We start from the raw sequence: 16,785 nt of genomic DNA, 5'->3' as shown, positions 1-16,785 counted from the left end.
TGAACTACAGTCAGACTCATACACTGAAATTATTGCTGTATTTACAAATCAACTGAAATCCTTCTCTCTGTCTTCTGTCCCAAAGGAGGCAAATATAGGGGTTGTCTGTCAAGAGTCATGCTGCCAGGAGAGAGGTCTGGGGAGCAGCCCAAAGGGGGCTCAATACAGATGCCCTGGGGCTGGGAACAGATTTACTCTTGCATGCCTGTGTTCTGAGAGATCTCGCAGCCATACCCCCATTTCACATCGTTATTTATATTACTGCAGCACCAGTTGGGATCAGGCTCCTTTGTGCTAAACTCTGTTTAAGTACCTTTGTTGAGATTTGCCCTGCTCCAAGGAGCTTGTACTCTGATTAAAGACAAGACACAGCAAATGGGTATAAGAAGTCATAGGAGACAGGGTGAGGAGGAAGAGAAGGATACCAATAACCAGGATAACAAGGCCCTGTCATTACACAGGCTAATAGTGTGTGCATGATTTGATGGTTCTGAATCACGTACACTTAAAATGTTTTTATTTCCCTATCAAAATCTAATAATCTGTGCTCCTGCAACATTTGCTCCCATCCCCTAATCCTTCTGAAAAGCGACCCAAGGTTCACTTAGCTTTCTATTATTTGTTTGTGTTTGTTCCTTTTCCTTTTTAATAGCCTATCCTCAACCAGCACTCTGCCTAATATTACTAGCTTGGCCACAATTTTTTTAATATAAACTAATGCCTTCAACTTTCATAGATAGACCCTGGTGCTTCTGAGAGAGAAGGGGCTTCTGGGGCTATGATATGCAAAGTCCTGGCTCTAGTCTAGGGGCACAGTATGAGGGAGATTTGTAGCTATCCCTTTGCCTTGGTACTGTTGGCAGCTACTCACTCAGTCTTCTGGAAGATGCTGAAACCTTCTGAAATGGTCACCAGCCTGGTGAATTCCATGGTGAGTTCACCTCATTTGGTGCTCTGGTATTATCATCTTCAAAGTTCGAGCACTTATGACATGGCTGTAATGGAAGCATTAATTCAGATGACAGAGAGGTGCTGTAGGTACTGATTAGAACCTTGGACTAGTAGCCAGCACTCCTGGATTCTATACTCAACTCTACCTCTGGTTCTTTATGAAGCTGCAAATCCCTACCATCAGTGGTGCTAATTTCACAAGGTAAACCTTACTGTTTAAGTAGTTACTCTTCTTTGAGTTTTACTCTGGAAAAGGAATACTAAGACCTATATTAAATTACCAGTGCCAGGTACAATACAAAGAAAAGTCTCCTACTCAAAAGAAATTATTCTGGAACACCTGACTCATAGGAATTTTAAGCAACTGAAAGCAGAATCTCTGTGATTCAGCTGTGACATGGCAAGTCATGCATTCTCATCTTTAGATGTTTACTTTCACACTGATTCATTTTTTTTATTATCTCTGACGTGTAGGTTGATGCTGTTGCCTCTCGTTAGGCCTAGGTTTATCATATTTAAAGATTATGTATGCACTTCAGCATGCCTGTATTGGAAAGATTTAAGCCAGCTGACCGAAAAAAAATGTAAAATAGTGCATTGCATAGTGATTAGAACATGAGACTAGTAGCCAAGACTTCTGGATTCTATACCCCACTCTGTTTAATTTGTAAACCACTATGAGAGTCACAGATGAAACATGCTATGTAAATTCATGTTAATATTTTTTAAATAAAAAGACAAGCTTTTGAAATGTTAGCACTTAATTCAATAGCCAGAGGCAAAAATATTTAATCTTAAGTGCCTTCAACCACACAAGATAGATGAATTATATTTTTGCACAGCTTGAGGTAGTTTTTCCAATACCAAGTTAACAATATTAATATTACAGAATGCTATATTCATGTTTTTAAAAAGTCACATTAAAAAAAATTTTCTATATTCTTGTCATGGAGTGTGGGGGAGACAAGGCCCTGCACCCCCGGCTTCCTGCGATTCACCAGGATTCTCAGCCAGCCAGTAAAACAGAAGGTTTATTTAGATGACTAGAACACAGTCCAATACAGGTCTTGCAGGTACAAACAGGTCCCTTCTCAGTTAGGCCCATCTTGGGGGGGGGCAGAGAGGCCAGAGACCCGCTGGGAAGCCAAAGGCCCATCTAGGCTCTCCTCCATTTTCCCCACCAGCTCCAAACTGAAACTCCCTCCAGCCATCTCACTCACCCTCTACCCTGCCTTTGTGCAGTTTCCTGGGCAAAGGTGCCACCTAGCTCCAACCCCCCTCCTGAGTTCTCATGTTATGTGCTCAGGTATCCCCCCTCAAGGCACATCTCCCATCCCTACTGCAGACAGTCCCAGCCAAACTCCCCTGCATCCTTCTCAGGTCAATACTCCCCACTCAGTATTCAAAGAACACATTAAGAACAGTCCCAATTTGTCACAATTCTATAACAAAAAGGTATTCACCAATAGAATAATATATGAAGAATGACTAAAGTAGAACAAAGTAGGAGTGGGAAGTAGACCTAGTTTGGTGGTACTGCCATGTCCTGACTTTGTAGAAGCACAGCAGCTTGCATGCGCAAAGCCGGTATTTTCACACACAGTTATTACTTATTTGTACAGTAACACTCAGGGCCAGCTCCAGGCCCCAGCGCACCAAGCGCGTGCTTGGAGCGGAATGCCGTGGGGGGTGCTTTGCCGGTTGCCGTGGCAAAATGGCTAGAGCCGGCCCTGGTAACACTTAAGGTATGTCTTCAGTGCAATAAAATGTTTGTGGCTGGCCCAGATCAAGCTTACTCAGAGGGTGGGATTGTAAAATTGCTCAGGCTGGAGCCCAGGTGGAATGGCTACACTGCAATTTTACTGCCTTGTGAGCTTGAGTCAGACAACATGGGCCAGCTATGAGTGTTTTATTGCAGTGTAGGCATACCCTCACCACCCGTTGTATTAGACACTGAATGTACAATATTGATTTATTTGTATTCCTGTAGCTGTATGTAAAAGTCTGTGCTGGTTCCAGTTTGCAATCTAAATGTATGAAAAGAGACTAATATGGGGAGGTCCAGATAAAAGTGACACCACCATACTTTGCACAGAGTGCAGCAATTAGATGGACTCTGTTGCCTGGGCAATATCAAGTATTTGGTTATTTACTGCTTCTACTTGCCTTATTTAAGGTGATTTAAATATTTTCATTTTGTCAAGGAGGCAGTAAAGCTGGTGTGTGAGAGGAAGGCGATAGGAGTTGTACTTTGATGGTGCCTGGCACAGTTTGGGCAGCTCGCTAGTACTATTGTGTGCCCCACAGCCTGGGCTGGGAGGGCAGGGTGGCCCTTTCCTTCTGGCTGCCTCTCGGTTATAGACCGCATCATAACAACCTACAACCCTAACCAACCGGTTTTTCTATGCGCTTAAAACAAGTCAAAGTCAAATGCTTCTCCTGCGCACACAGGGCGCTGCTGCCAGCAGGCACCACCCTCCTCGCACCTTGTTGAGCAGCTAGCCCCAGAGCCCTGCCTGGAGGCGGCTGCTTCCCTGGAGGGCAAAGGAGAGAACGTGGGGCCGCACTATGAAGGCGCTGAGCGGTTTCCTGGGCGCGCTGAGCCCCAGACAGGATGGAACGCAGCCGGCGGCGGAGGCACCCGCAGCCGATGACGAGACGCGTGAGTGAGCTCGTGGCTGGGGCTCGGCGCTGCGCGGCCACAGCGGGGATCGCGCCGCGGGCAAACCACAGAAGGGCAAGGTGGCCCGGCTGCTGCGGGGCCGGCGTGAGGCGGGAGAGCTGAGAGAGAGCAGCCCCGCTGCAGGAGGAGGAAGGACCTGCTTTTAGACAGCTAGACTAGGCAGAGGCTGTCCCTCGGCTCTCACCTGGCCGTTTGCATCTCTTGGAGACATGTTTTACAGTCCCCGTCAGATCCGTTGCGGGAGGTGTTTTCCTGAGCCTGGACTGAGAGAAACCGAAGCAAGCTGACCGAAGTTCCCTCCCTGATCCGCTTTAGACGCGGGGTCACGCTGCACAGTTAAGATCCAGACTTTCCCAAGGGCCTGGGGCGTTTGGCTCTGCAGTTCTGGGTTGGCCCACTGTGGAAACTGGAGGGGAGCTATAAAGTTTGGCTACAAGTCTGAATTCCCTCCCCTCCCAACATTTTTTGGGGGATTATTATTAATTTGTGTTATAGGTATGGAAGCATCTAATCAGGAGGCTCCGAGTGCATGACACACACCTTGTCCCAGAGAGCTTACCTTCTGAACTAGAGGAGGAGCAGATAAAGGGTGTGGGAACAAGATACAACATGCAAGTGAAGTGGTCAGGTTATTAGGTCCATTCTTTTGTTTTCCTTTTTGCCCCAAAGCAAGGAACATACCAAGGGTGGCAGAGAAGGAAGTAATCAGACTATATACAATTTTATGTACATTAAAAATAGTGCACATTGAGTATCTATCAGAGCCCTCCAGGTCTGTACAAATCTGGTATAATGAGAATCAGGGGCGCTGATTTTGGCCCATCTACAATCCAAGTCCCTGGATCTGCAAACACTTATGCACACACTTAACTTGAAAGACTTAAGAAATCCCACTGATTTCAGTGAGACTGCTCACATATTTGAAGCACGTACATACATTTTTCAGAATCAGGGCCCAAATCAACTATGAAAGAGTGAATGTCTGGCCTCATTGCAGTCATTGGTAAAACTTTTGCAGTCTCCAGGGGTGTAATATCCTACTTCCTGTCTGCAGCCCATACAGAGAGTGCTTTTGAGGTTATGTGGGAAAGGGTGCTATAGAATAAGGTATAGTTGATAAGTCAAGTAATATCACTATAAGAGCTGGCAGAAATTTGTCAAGTGAATCATTTTTTAATAGGAAAATGGCCCTTTTTTAGACATTGGAAATATTCTTAATTTTAAAATGTCTTTTTCATTTTTTTCTCCTTTCCCAAAGTTCAATGCCAAATAGGAAAAAAGTAGAGAGGATTTGGAGGAAAAGACAAAAACCTGAAAAAATTAAAATGCAAAAATGAAAAATTTCACCAAAAAATTGAGTAAATGAAAAAGCATAGCTTCTTGGAACCCTCTTCCTCCACTATTCAACCAGCTAAACTCTGTTCAGCCTGCAAAACATACTTGTTTTCTTCAGGGTAATGAGAAATTTTATCATTGTGGATAACATGACAGGAAACTAAAAGTGAGACAAGCATGGAAAGATTCATTATTCAAACTCTAAACCAGGGTAGTCAATAGGTGGACCCTGGGCCAAATCCGGACCGCCAGACACTTCTGAGCAGACCCTGAAATCTTTATTTAATTATTATCATTTTTGTTGGTTTCTTATTATTTTCTCTGAAGTCCGGACCTTGACTAAGAAATTTGGACCTTGACACAAAATAACTGACTACCCCTGCTCTAAACCAATCCAAGAGAGAATGCTGAAGCAATGCGGACCTCAGGCTTAGCGAGGGATGTGTTTTAGTGGCTCCTGCAATGGAAGAGGGCAAAAGGACAAGATGGGCTGGGACCCTGGGCGATTTCCAGCTCCAAAAGAACTTTAGGATAGGCTGCAGTCTCCTGTGATTTGGCCAATGATTTGGAGCCAGGAGATTTGGACTTAATAAAACCCAAGTGCTCAGAGCCACTTCCCGTTTGTTGGTTTCCAGTAGTCCACCCACCCTTCCTCCGCTACCTATGTCATTGTGGGCTGTGCTGGTTGCCACTTTGGAGCTAGGAAGGAATTTTTCCCCGTACCACCAGATTGAGTGAAGCTGGTTGGGTTTTTTGTTTTTGTTTGCCTTCCTCCCAGTGAAACCTAGGGGCTGGATGTTGGACAGCCAGAAAGCTGGAATTCTCCCCCTCCCAAAGGTCACAGCTTGGACCTGCATGGGAGTCATTTAGTTATTCCAGCTTTTGGCAGGTGCCCAGTGCAGGAACTGGCTGATTTAGGCTCCAGATCCAAAAAGATAATGCTGTAGGCATCCCAGGGGCATCTGCTTATGAGATGAGGGCATTGTGTCTAACCCACTGGGAGCAAATGCAAACCAGGGGCTGGGGCATTACCTTGGTGGACCGCCCTGCCAACACACTTGGCAGCAATGCTGGCTGGGGGTTGAGCTCCCTTATTGCCTCTTCCCCCAAAAGTGGGAGGAAGCTAGCAGGCAAGTGGAGCTCACAGAGACCCTCCTTGTGTGATGATTGGCTCCCCCTGCAGTGGAAGCCTCCACGAACTGACAAATGATCAAAGGGGAGTGAGTGACTGCTCTGGGCTGTCCCCTGATGAGAACCTTGGATGTAGTTTGACAAAGATGTGGCCTGGTTAAAAACCCATACCACATGTCCTTGCCTTCTTCCACACAGTGAGCATACCAAAGGACCTCTCTTTCAACTCTTGATTTCAATAGAATTATTCCTTGTTTGCAGCAATGTAGGTAAAGGAGAATCAGGTCCATTAGTGCTGAAATAATGATTAAATGTGGCAATAGAAGAAGTATAGGGATTTGTAGGCTTGGTCTTCGAAACAAGATTTTGTTCTTGTTTCTGTGCAGGTTATTGCTTCCTGTACTGTTTCCCTCATCAGTCTTACTCCTCTTTATCCCAGGCACAGTGTGAACAGAGTGGAATGTTTTTTTACATTAAGATCTCTTGAAAATTCATTAATGTGACACTGAGAAATTCAGACTTCAGGACTAGACCTCAAGCTAAGCAAGAATGCAGTGGGTCAGGGGTTGGATAGAAGATCTCTAGGAAACGAGTAGTTGCTGCAGAAAGTGATGCTGGTGGGTTCAGTAGGTAGCACTGTCCTCTCTGTGACAGTTCCAAACTGGTTCCCTGTTAGTCATCTGGTCTCTATGATATTTAGCCTAATAGCTAAAGGTTAGTTATCTGTATCTATTGCGCTAGGAAAGAGGTGTGCTGACAGAGAAGTGTATAGGGCCATGTCCACACTAGCACTTCTGTCAGCAAAACTTTTGTTGCTCAGGGGGGTGAAATAAATACCCCCTGAGTGACAAAAGTTTTGCCGCCATAAGTGCTTGTGTGCACAGTGCTATGTTGGTGAGAGATGCATTCCCACTGACATAGCTACCACAGCTTGTTGAGCTGGTTTTATTACATTGACAGGAGAGCTCTCACCTGTCGGCATAACACAGTTACATGGGAGACCTTACAGTGTCACAGCTCTATCGGTACAGTTGTGCCACTGTAAGCTTGTGAGTGTAGACATGGCCTTAGACTTCTATTTTAGCTGGACTTATGTTTAATGCTCACTCTTTGAAATCTCTTTTCTGAGTTTATTAAATAGTAATCGTTTTGTCACAGCCGACCAAGTGGGTGCCTAGTGGTTCTGTTAATACTGTATCCAAAAAACCCATCTTCCCCAGGTTTCTTTGCTGCTAGAGGTTCTCTCTTTTGGGGTGAGGCATAAAACCAAGGTCTTAAGCTCCAGTAAATCTCATGAATTTTCCAAGAATAGGAATACTGTATTTTCTCAGGTGTCCCAGTCAAATTCCAATGTAGGTAATCACCTTCTTTCTACTTAAACTCCTCTGTCAGTTTTACTTGGATGTATGCATGCATCAGTTCCTGCCCCACAGTGTTATGAGGATTGGTGGTGTGTTCTGTTAAATAGCTGTGTATGCAATGCTGTTGTAGCTGTGTCAGTCTCAGGGTATTAGAGAGACAAGATGAGTGAGGTAATATTTTTATTGAACCAACTTCTGCTGGTGAGAGAGAGACAAGCATTTGAGCTTACAAAAGCTTGTCTCTCTCACCAGCAGAAGTTGGTGCAATAAAAGATATTACCTCATGCACCTTATCTCTCAAACAATTACTGTGTTTCACTCCCAAGGTGGCTGTATTTAAAAGAATGAGTGAAATAGTTCCTGTAATTTTGTACTGTTGGTTGTTAAATTTGTAAAGCACCCTGGGACCCATGTGGGTGATGGGAACTATATAAATGATGGAAAGTGCAATTAATGATATTTTTGTGCTGTGAAAATTATATTTCTATTTGTTCTTAAAGAATTGGAACTAGAGAGATCAACCAGATGCCTGGGGGCGGGGGGAATGTAATGTTGTAACAATAATTCCATGATAAAAAGCAAATAATTCACATAGAATATTGAAACAAGATGTACATATCACAACAGGAGGTAAGGGGAGTAGAATCATAGAAGATTAGGGTTGGAAGAGACCTCTTGAGGTCATGTAGTCCAACCCCCTGCTCAAAGCTGGACCAACCCTAACTAAATCATCCCAGCCAGGACTTTGTCAAACTGGGCCTTAAAAACCTCTAAGGATGGAGATTCCACCACCTCCCTAGGTAACCCATTCCAGTGCTTCACCACCCTCCTAGTGAAATTGTGTTTCCTAATATCCAACCTAAACCTCCCCCCACTGCAACTTGAGACCATTACTCCTTGTTCTGTCGTCTGCCACCACTGAGAACAGCCTAGCTCCATTGTGTTTGGAACCCCCCTTCAGGCAGTTGAAGGCTGCTGTCAAATCCCCCCTCACTCTTCTTTTCTGCTGACTAAATAGGCCCGGTTCCTCAGCCTCTCCTCATAAGCCATATGCCCCAGCCCCCTAATCATTTTTATTGCCCTCTGCTGGACTTTCTGTAGTGGGGGGCCCAAAACTGGACACAATACCCCAGATATGGCCTCACCACTGCCAAATAGAGGGGAATAATCACTTCCCCCCCTCTGCTGGCAATGCTCCTACTAAAGCAGCCCAATATGCCATTAGACTTCTTGGCAACAAGGGCACACAGCTGGTTCATATCCAGCTTGTCATCAACTGTAATCCCCAGGTCTTTTTCTGCAGAACTGTCACTTAGCCAATCAGTCCCCAGGCTGTAGCAGTGCAGGGGATTCTTCCATCCTAAGAGCAGGCTTTGCACTTGTCCTTGTTGAACCTCATCAGATTTCTTTTGGCCCAATCCTCCAATTTGTCTAGGTCACTTTAGACCCTATCCTTACCCTCCACTTATCTACCTCTCCCCCCATCTCAGTGTCATCTGCGAACTTGCTGAGGGCGCAATCCATCCCATCATCCAGATAATTAATGAAGATGTTGAACAAAGTAGAGTTGTCATTTAAGTTTTTTATGACTATTTCTTAAATACCATAAACGACTTTGTCACATTTTCTACAGTGTTACCACATGAGAGAGAATTTCAGCATGCTGCTAAAATGAACAATTTGGAAACCATGGAGAAGTTACTTAGGAAGAATGTTAACATTAATGCTGTAAATACAGTGAGTATAAAATACTGTATGACATTTTAATTACCAGAAATATGCCTTGTGTATGGTCACTAAGTGAAATCTCAAAAGTACTAGTGTATTTGACTGCAAGAGGAGGAGGATAAAGATATCCTTGTAGAAAATTCTCTGAACAAGTAGTATTTCAGGTGTCCAGTTGAGTGCCCAAATCTTGTGAAGTGAAGAGTACCCTCCATTTGCACTTAACAAGAGTGCAGGGTGATCAGTAATTCACAGGTCTAGTGATCAGTGTATAAGAGTTGGACTAGGAACTTCTGAATTATAATCTTGATACTCTGTGACCTTGGGCAATTAGTTTAATCTCTGCCTCAATATCCCCATCTGTAAAATGGGTATACTTAACCTCACAGGCATTTCTGGTTCTTGTGAAATGCTTTGGAGATTAAAATGCACATAAAGAATGTGTGCTGAAACATGACTGCACTTGTATTCTGTGGCTACAAGGTGAGGTCAGAATTCAGACCTGGTACAAGCAGATGGAACTCCATTGGTATCAACAAGAGTTGTAGCCTTTTGATGTAGATCTAAATTTGGACTAGAAAATTCTACATAAAGTGTTGCAGCATTTCATGGAGAAGAATGTTAGTCCAGGGCATCCTGCAATAACAAAGAGTGTCCCCCTGTAGTGCCATGGCAGTTCACTCCACTTGGACAGCCCATCCAGGGGGTTGGTACAAATGGTCGCCAGCCTGCATCAAACTTTTAGGTGTAAACTGTCTAACTTAGCGCGTCCTAATACTTAATCACATGTTCTGAAAAAAATGTGCCTCCTTTTCCACATCAGTGGTTTGAAACTGGGGAAGTAAGAGTACCTGCAGCTGGATTCCTGAGTCCTCCTTCAGAAAAGAAAGAGAAAAAGGGTCTTTTTAAAATTACATTCTTTTGAATAAGAATATTGTTTCCATCAATACATACTGATATTAATGGTACTCTGGGCATGAAATTTTTGACAGCCCTGAGCGATGTAACTAGGTTGATCTCATTTTTAAGTGCAGACCAAGCCTATTTCATATGGGTAGACCCATTGAACTCCTTCAGATTATTTGCACGTGTAAAGTTATTTATTGAGGGTTGAAGGATGGAAACCTTCGTTTGCATAAACAACAGACCAAACTGAAACCGTGACTAATACCAAGTAAGAGGAGCATTCAAGTCATGCATTACAGAGATAAAATCAAAAACAAATATGTCACAACCAGGATATCACCAAGAAACAAATCAAATTAAGTAAATCTTAGGCCTGTTCTACAGCTATTGCATAGCACTCATAATATAGATATCACCTAAATCTTTACTTTTAAAATCAAACAGTAAAATAGAAATTGTGAAAATGAATGTTTTCTGCACAGCATATCTCCTCTCTCTAAGCACTGTGTGTTTACTTAAATCCTGTTTATGACACGTTAGTGAGTTTCAGGGAAGGGATTAGAATGTACTCTGGTTCTACTAGATTTCATTAAACACAATATTTAATTTAGATACAAGGGAACAGAAATACAGATAATGGCAAATTTTGGCAGATAACGTGCAAATGAATGTGTGTTGGGGAGCTTTGATCAAAGGATTCAGAAATCCTGATTATTTATGTAATAAAAATAACTATATTACATACCTATTCACCCAATCTTGTTTTATTTCAGCTGCGGCGCACAGCTCTCCATTTTGCTGTTGCAGGAAATCATATATCTACTGTGGATTTTCTTCTCCATCACAAAGCGAGAGTGGATATTGCAGATAAGGTAAGCAAACCACTACAGTCAGATCAAAAACATGGTCTGAACCCTTGGCTGCTACAGTTGCAACAGTACACCACAGGAGGGGTATCTCTGTGTGTGTGTAAAGGTGATTTAACACCATCAGTGCAGCTCCCCAATCCTGGGGTAGGTGTGTTACACAAGGATCCAAACTGGTAATTAGAGCAGCTGTTAGACTGCTCTAATTTACACCACCAATAGTCCCAACGCGCTGACAAAGCAACCAGGGATCACTGGAGAACAGATAACGACTGGCCATGGCCCCTTCCCTCCAGCACACACCCCTACTCTGGCAGCTGAGAGGGGTGTAGTATAGCAGTCACTATGCTGTCTCTATGCCATCAAAGGACTCCCTGCACTGGGGTAGGTGGCTAGACTGTCAGTTTCAGAGCCACTTTGGCCGGCAATATGAGGCAGAGTGGCTGCAGCACAGTGGGAGATCCGGGCCGTATGTTAATGAAGAAAAACTCCTTATGGGTTGCTAAGAATGAACAGATTTCAAATGGAAAGAGTTTTTAACATGCAATTCACTTTTCACCAGATATCTGTTTGTTTACTTTTTGTACCTCATTCTGCTTGGATATGGTGAAAATAGATTAGCCGTTTTCAATTTTGTTTCGGTTTGTTTCACTGTCTTGCCATACACTAACACAGTGCTGCAATGTTTGACTTACAAACACTGAAGGGAGATGTATACATCCAAACAGCTGGGTTACAAGTTATTACTTGTAATTCATGACAATATTTCTATGAATATTTGGATGTTGTAATTTTTACAAAATTAAACCAACATTTTAAGCCCCTGTCTCTGTCCTATCTTCTAGAATTTCTCATTCCTGTTAAAGGGCCCAACAGAGTGGTTTTGGAGTTCTTAAAACGTTATATTAGAGATGTTTTTGTGAAAATTCTAGAAATATTTATACCCTTTTCATGCAAGACTTCTCCTGTTTTATACTTTTTTTTTCAAACTAAAACAAAACCATCTCTAAGAGTGCAAATCTTGATTACGAGCAAGATTAACAGAGTGGCTGGGCCATTAAGAGTAATGGGGATCAGCAACCCTGCTTCTGTCCCGATGCTCCCAGTTGGGCCATTTAAGAGGGTGAGGCAGCATCTAGGATACTCTAAGAGGTCTGGTGAGATCCAGTGCATCAGAGTGGACAGGACAAGTCAGGAGACAGAGCAGGAGATGAGACCTACCAGAGAAAGAAGGTTCTCCCTGGGAGAGGATGAAGGCAGGAGATCTGCAAGGGGATTGCTGGCTGGTGTTCCCAAGCCAGAGAGCCAGGGCTGGAGAGCGCTAAAGGCAGGAGAAACCGCAGACTGACATCCTGCCTGCTCTAAGACAGAGGGCTGGAGCCAAGGGCCAAAGAGGGCTGAAGAAAGGGAGAGAAGTAGAGGAAATGACCCACTGATATCTGCTTACCGGAGAGCTGAGGCCCAGAGAAACAATGAGAGTCCCCCAGTGAAGAGGCTGTGGAAGTTCCCACTGGGAAGAGTGGGGTTGTACCCCAGAAGGAGGGTTCGGGTGGCTGTGTCGATAAAGGGACAGAGGAGGACTGACAGAGAGTCTGGATGAGGCAGAGGGCACTGGAAAGTGCTACGTGTTATGTGAATGGCCAAGAGGATATATGATTTTTAACGCCTGCTTGCACTGGGGTGATATGGACTATTCTTGGAGACTTTTGTATTATGTTTGGTTAATAAATTATGTTATGGACTTGAGTGTGTGCTTCTTTGGAATTACTGAGAACCCAAAGGGAAAATGAGGCAAGGGGCTACTTGCAAGGCTGCCCTGAGGCCACAATGAGGCACCTGGGAGGAGGCTACTCATTACAGCTGGTTGTGAGCTAGGAGGAAAAATAATTATCTGTGAAATATGCGAGTGCTTCTTTGTGTGACCCATCTTTTCCACAACATGTGATATTCATAGGCTTCAAAAATTGCCATAGAAGGGTATGTTTCAAAAATTAGGCATTCTAGAACACTTTAAAGGCAGTGAAGTGTCCCAGAGGGAAAAAGGAGGCTGCCTGGCATATAGGCTATCGTGTTACATCACACAAATACTGGCTCTGTGTTGCAAATGGGAATCCAGATTGAGGTAGCGAGGGGAAAAATGGAGTGATTAGTTTGATCAGGAAAAAGTGCCAAGACGTCACTCTTAACTTTTCACTAGCCCCATTTCACCTGGGATTTTTGTTACTGTTGCAGACATTGGCAATACAACTGCTTTTTATTCTGCAGAGCGTTCTACTCCATTGAAGTCTATGGGAGTTTTGGCCTTGATTTCAACTGAGGCAGGATTGGGTTTCTAGAGTCCTAGATTAAAAATGTATGTGCAGTCTACACAGTGGGTTTATCACAACTATCCTCATAGCTTTAGTCACTAGTGGCATGTAAAAGCAGCTATATTTAATTAAAGCTATATATAAAGAACAATAGCAGCACTTGGAAGTGAACAAAAAACCAGCACAATATTTGGTGCTTCCCATCGCTAATATCGCACTGTGCTCCAGCTATGGCTTCTGAGTGGTCTTTAAAGAGTAGCCCCATGTGCAGTGTTATACAATATTCCAATGCAGGTCAAAAGGCACGAATAACTGTTACAAGATCCACATTGAAGAGAAATAGTGTAAGATGTTGATGGAAAAAGTTACTGGGGCCACCAAGACCACCTGGAACTCCAAGGCAAATGAGGCTTCAGAAGGACCACTAAATTGTGTACCTTTTTGACAAAGGCTTGACCTCAGTCAAGGGGGCAGACGCTATCCCTGTGGTTCCCTTCAGATGCTTTCCTCCAATCAACCAATATCGCTTCCATCCTGCCTGGTTTGAGTTTTGGCCATTTTGTTCTACTCCAAGCCCCCTACCTTGGCCAGGTACTGGAAAAACAAAGATCATGTACCTTTTGGGCTCAGTGAGAGAGAAACTTGGTGCTCAGTGTCATCTGCATACTGATATCTGCGCCTTCCGAACTGTCTTCCCCCTCTCCCCAGTCAGCATATGTACAGTACAGAAAAGGTGAGACAGAATAGAATCCTGCAGCGCCCTACGTGAACGAGACTCTAGCATGGTGGAGCAATTAACCTAGAGCATCTGCAGGGATCTTTTTGAAAGGTAGAGATAAAATCACCAGAGAAATATTGTCCACTGCTGCCAGGGTCTGCAACTGAGTTAACTTCTGTATATCCCATAGACTTCGACTTCTATTACAGCTCAGAGATTTCCTTATTGTGAATCACTTGCAAGCAGGAATGAGAAACTGAACAGAGTTGCCATTTAGAAACTTAAATATTTATACTATCAGGAAAGACAATTAAGTCCTATCATTCTGAACCCAAAATGCTCATAGTGAATTAGCCATGTGATTATACCTTTTTTGTCTGACAAGCTGAAACCCATGTGTATGATTAATATGAAAAGTTCTAAAATGACTGCAGCTATAATATAATAACTTTAACAGATCAATTTTATAAGTGGTGGACAGCTGGCTTTGGACAATAGTCCTCCATACCAATGACTAAGGGTCTGCCTACACTGCTGTTATAATGGGTGATTGCAGCACATGTAGATGTACCTAAGTCAGGTTTGAACTAGCTAGATCACAGCTAGCTTGAGTAACAATTGCAGGGTAGCTGCAGTGGCACGGACTAGCCGTTTAAGGGTGTACCTGGGTCTTGGTCAGGACTGTACGTGGGAGGCTAGATCGTGCGACCACCCTTGGTGCTGCAGCTGTACTCGAGCTAGCTATGATCTAGGGTAATAGGGTTACGTGGATAATACTGGACCCAGGATATACGTTTGCAGGACCCAACTAGATACATTCTCCCAGTTTGACAGTATTAATATACTAACTGAGAATAGTCTTTCAACCAGTTGTGCACTTTCCTTATAGTAATTTTACCTGAACCACATTTCCCTAGTTTGTTTATGAGAATGTCACGTGGGACTGTGTCAAAAGCCTTAGTAAATCAGATATACCGCATCTACAACTTTGTCTGCCATTCACTAGGCCAAACCTGACAAAGAAGGAAATTAGGATGGTTTGGCATGATTTTTCCTTCCTTGATCCTTATAATTCTATAATTCTCTAGGTGTTTATAGACTGATTGTTTAATAATTGGTTCCAGTATCTTCCCAGGTGTTGGAGTTAGGCTGACTGGTCTGTGTTTTTCCAGATCCTCTTTGTTCCCCTTTTTAAAGATAGGTTCTATGTTTATTCTTCTCCAGTCTTCTGGGACCTCACATGTCGCACATGAATTCTTGGAGATAATCCCTAATATATGTAATTGTAATATAGATTAATTCCAAGTGTGTATCTTCTGTATTTGTATAACTTGTATCTAAACTGTATTAAGCTATCATCAGCAGTAAACTGTTTTCCAATATCTCTCTCTGAGCTTTGTTTTAAGCATATTTAAGCAATAAAATAATTTAAAAATTTTTATGGGATCATGAACATTTTTTGGGTGCATCATAAGGCTATGGAATTACAAAGGTTATGCTAGTGGCCTCATTAAACATGCCCCTCAGCGTCTTGTTCTGATTATAATTAGGCTTGAAAGGATTAGTTTTTAATTAATTTAATTAGCAAATGTTGGTAATCCCCTAGTTGTTCCTCCACCAAAAACCCTATGGAAATATTTTCCCCATCGTTATTAATTGAACTTTACAGATAGAAATTTAAAATCCATATAATGTAATGCACTTGCAGATAACTCATGCACTCTTTGGCAGTCAGTTGTAGCTTGCAATTAATAAGAAATTCTATGATATATCAAATGTTCTGACTTTGTTTCTGAATCTGGTATGAATTTCATCTTCATTCCAAGTAAATAATATTCCAAATAAATAACAGTAAGGTCCAAGGTGTTCTTAAAAATCATTGTTTGTATAAAATTTAAGTTGAAAAAAAAATTAAAACCTTGGAAATAAACATAATATTGTTCTTCATTTTTCAACTTACCTGTTAAAAATGATATATTTAAAAGCATTTTCCCTTTTTATTCTACTTACTCTTCCGCTATGAAAATAATGTCTAACACTATGTCTGTGAAGATGACACAGTGCATTCTGGCCTTATTCCTGGAATTACAACATCTAGAAAGTATTATTGCAGGTGTGGGGAATAATGCCGCAGGCAGTTTAACATTTCTGACATTACACCAGCCACCTCTAAAGTACAGCTGTGTTCAGAGAGGTAGATTCCAGCAATGATTAAAGGCACACTTTAATGACCCCATCTTGCAAACATTTAATCACATGTTTAACTCAGAGCATGTAGCTAATCCTACTGAAGTCAAGCACATGCACACAGGTTGCAAGGATGGGGACTTTTATGATTAAAGTGACTATTTTTTTAAAGCAGGAATGATGTCCCTAGCCTCTGTTTGCCAGAAGCTGGGAATGGGCAGTAGGGCATGGATCACTTGATGATTTCCTGTTCTGTTCATTCCTTCTGGGGCACCTGGCATTGGCCACTGTCGGAAGATAGGATACTGGGCTAGATGGACCTTTGGTCTGACATCGTATGGCCATTCTTAGTTCTTACGTAAGCCTGTATCTAACTGAGCTCCTTGTGAATGGTATGGTGTGAAATTGTGGGGTTTGTAAAACTCCTTTTTAAAAAAAATTAAGCTTTTTTCTGCTCTCATGTTTGCTTAAAAAAGGTCTTCATGAGTCACAATCCCACCCGTCTACTCCCTTTCTTTACATGTGCACAGTGAGTGATGCTTGTTCCACATTCATTTTCAGCTATGTTGCTGCTGTTCATTGTTTAATATTTATGTAACAGTAGCACCCCGAG

At 42.8% G+C, this 16,785-nt stretch overlaps 1 protein-coding gene across 2 annotated transcripts in view; it reads left to right on the top strand.

Annotated features, from left to right (window-relative positions):
- The window catches only part of LOC116816478 (DNA polymerase kappa), a 123,553-nt gene that overhangs the window by 81,739 nt on the left and 25,029 nt on the right, over nucleotides 1-16,785 (top strand). Inside the window, exons 1-3 of one of the 2 annotated variants that reach the window (XM_032765735.2) lie at nucleotides 3,463-3,613; nucleotides 9,095-9,198; nucleotides 10,866-10,964. In XM_032765735.2, coding sequence (XP_032621626.1) covers nucleotides 3,520-3,613; nucleotides 9,095-9,198; nucleotides 10,866-10,964 — 297 coding nt within the window. In that variant the 5' untranslated portion in view covers nucleotides 3,463-3,519. Of the gene's footprint in view, nucleotides 1-3,462; nucleotides 3,614-9,094; nucleotides 9,199-10,865; nucleotides 10,965-16,785 lie in introns of those variants that run through there. The other variant, XM_032765736.2, reaches the window with a different exon arrangement.

Source organism: Chelonoidis abingdonii, chromosome 6, assembly GCF_003597395.2.
Source record: "Chelonoidis abingdonii isolate Lonesome George chromosome 6, CheloAbing_2.0, whole genome shotgun sequence".
In the NCBI taxonomy this organism is placed as follows: Eukaryota; Metazoa; Chordata; order Testudines; family Testudinidae; genus Chelonoidis; species Chelonoidis abingdonii.
This window is presented reverse-complemented; position numbering and strand designations above follow the sequence as displayed.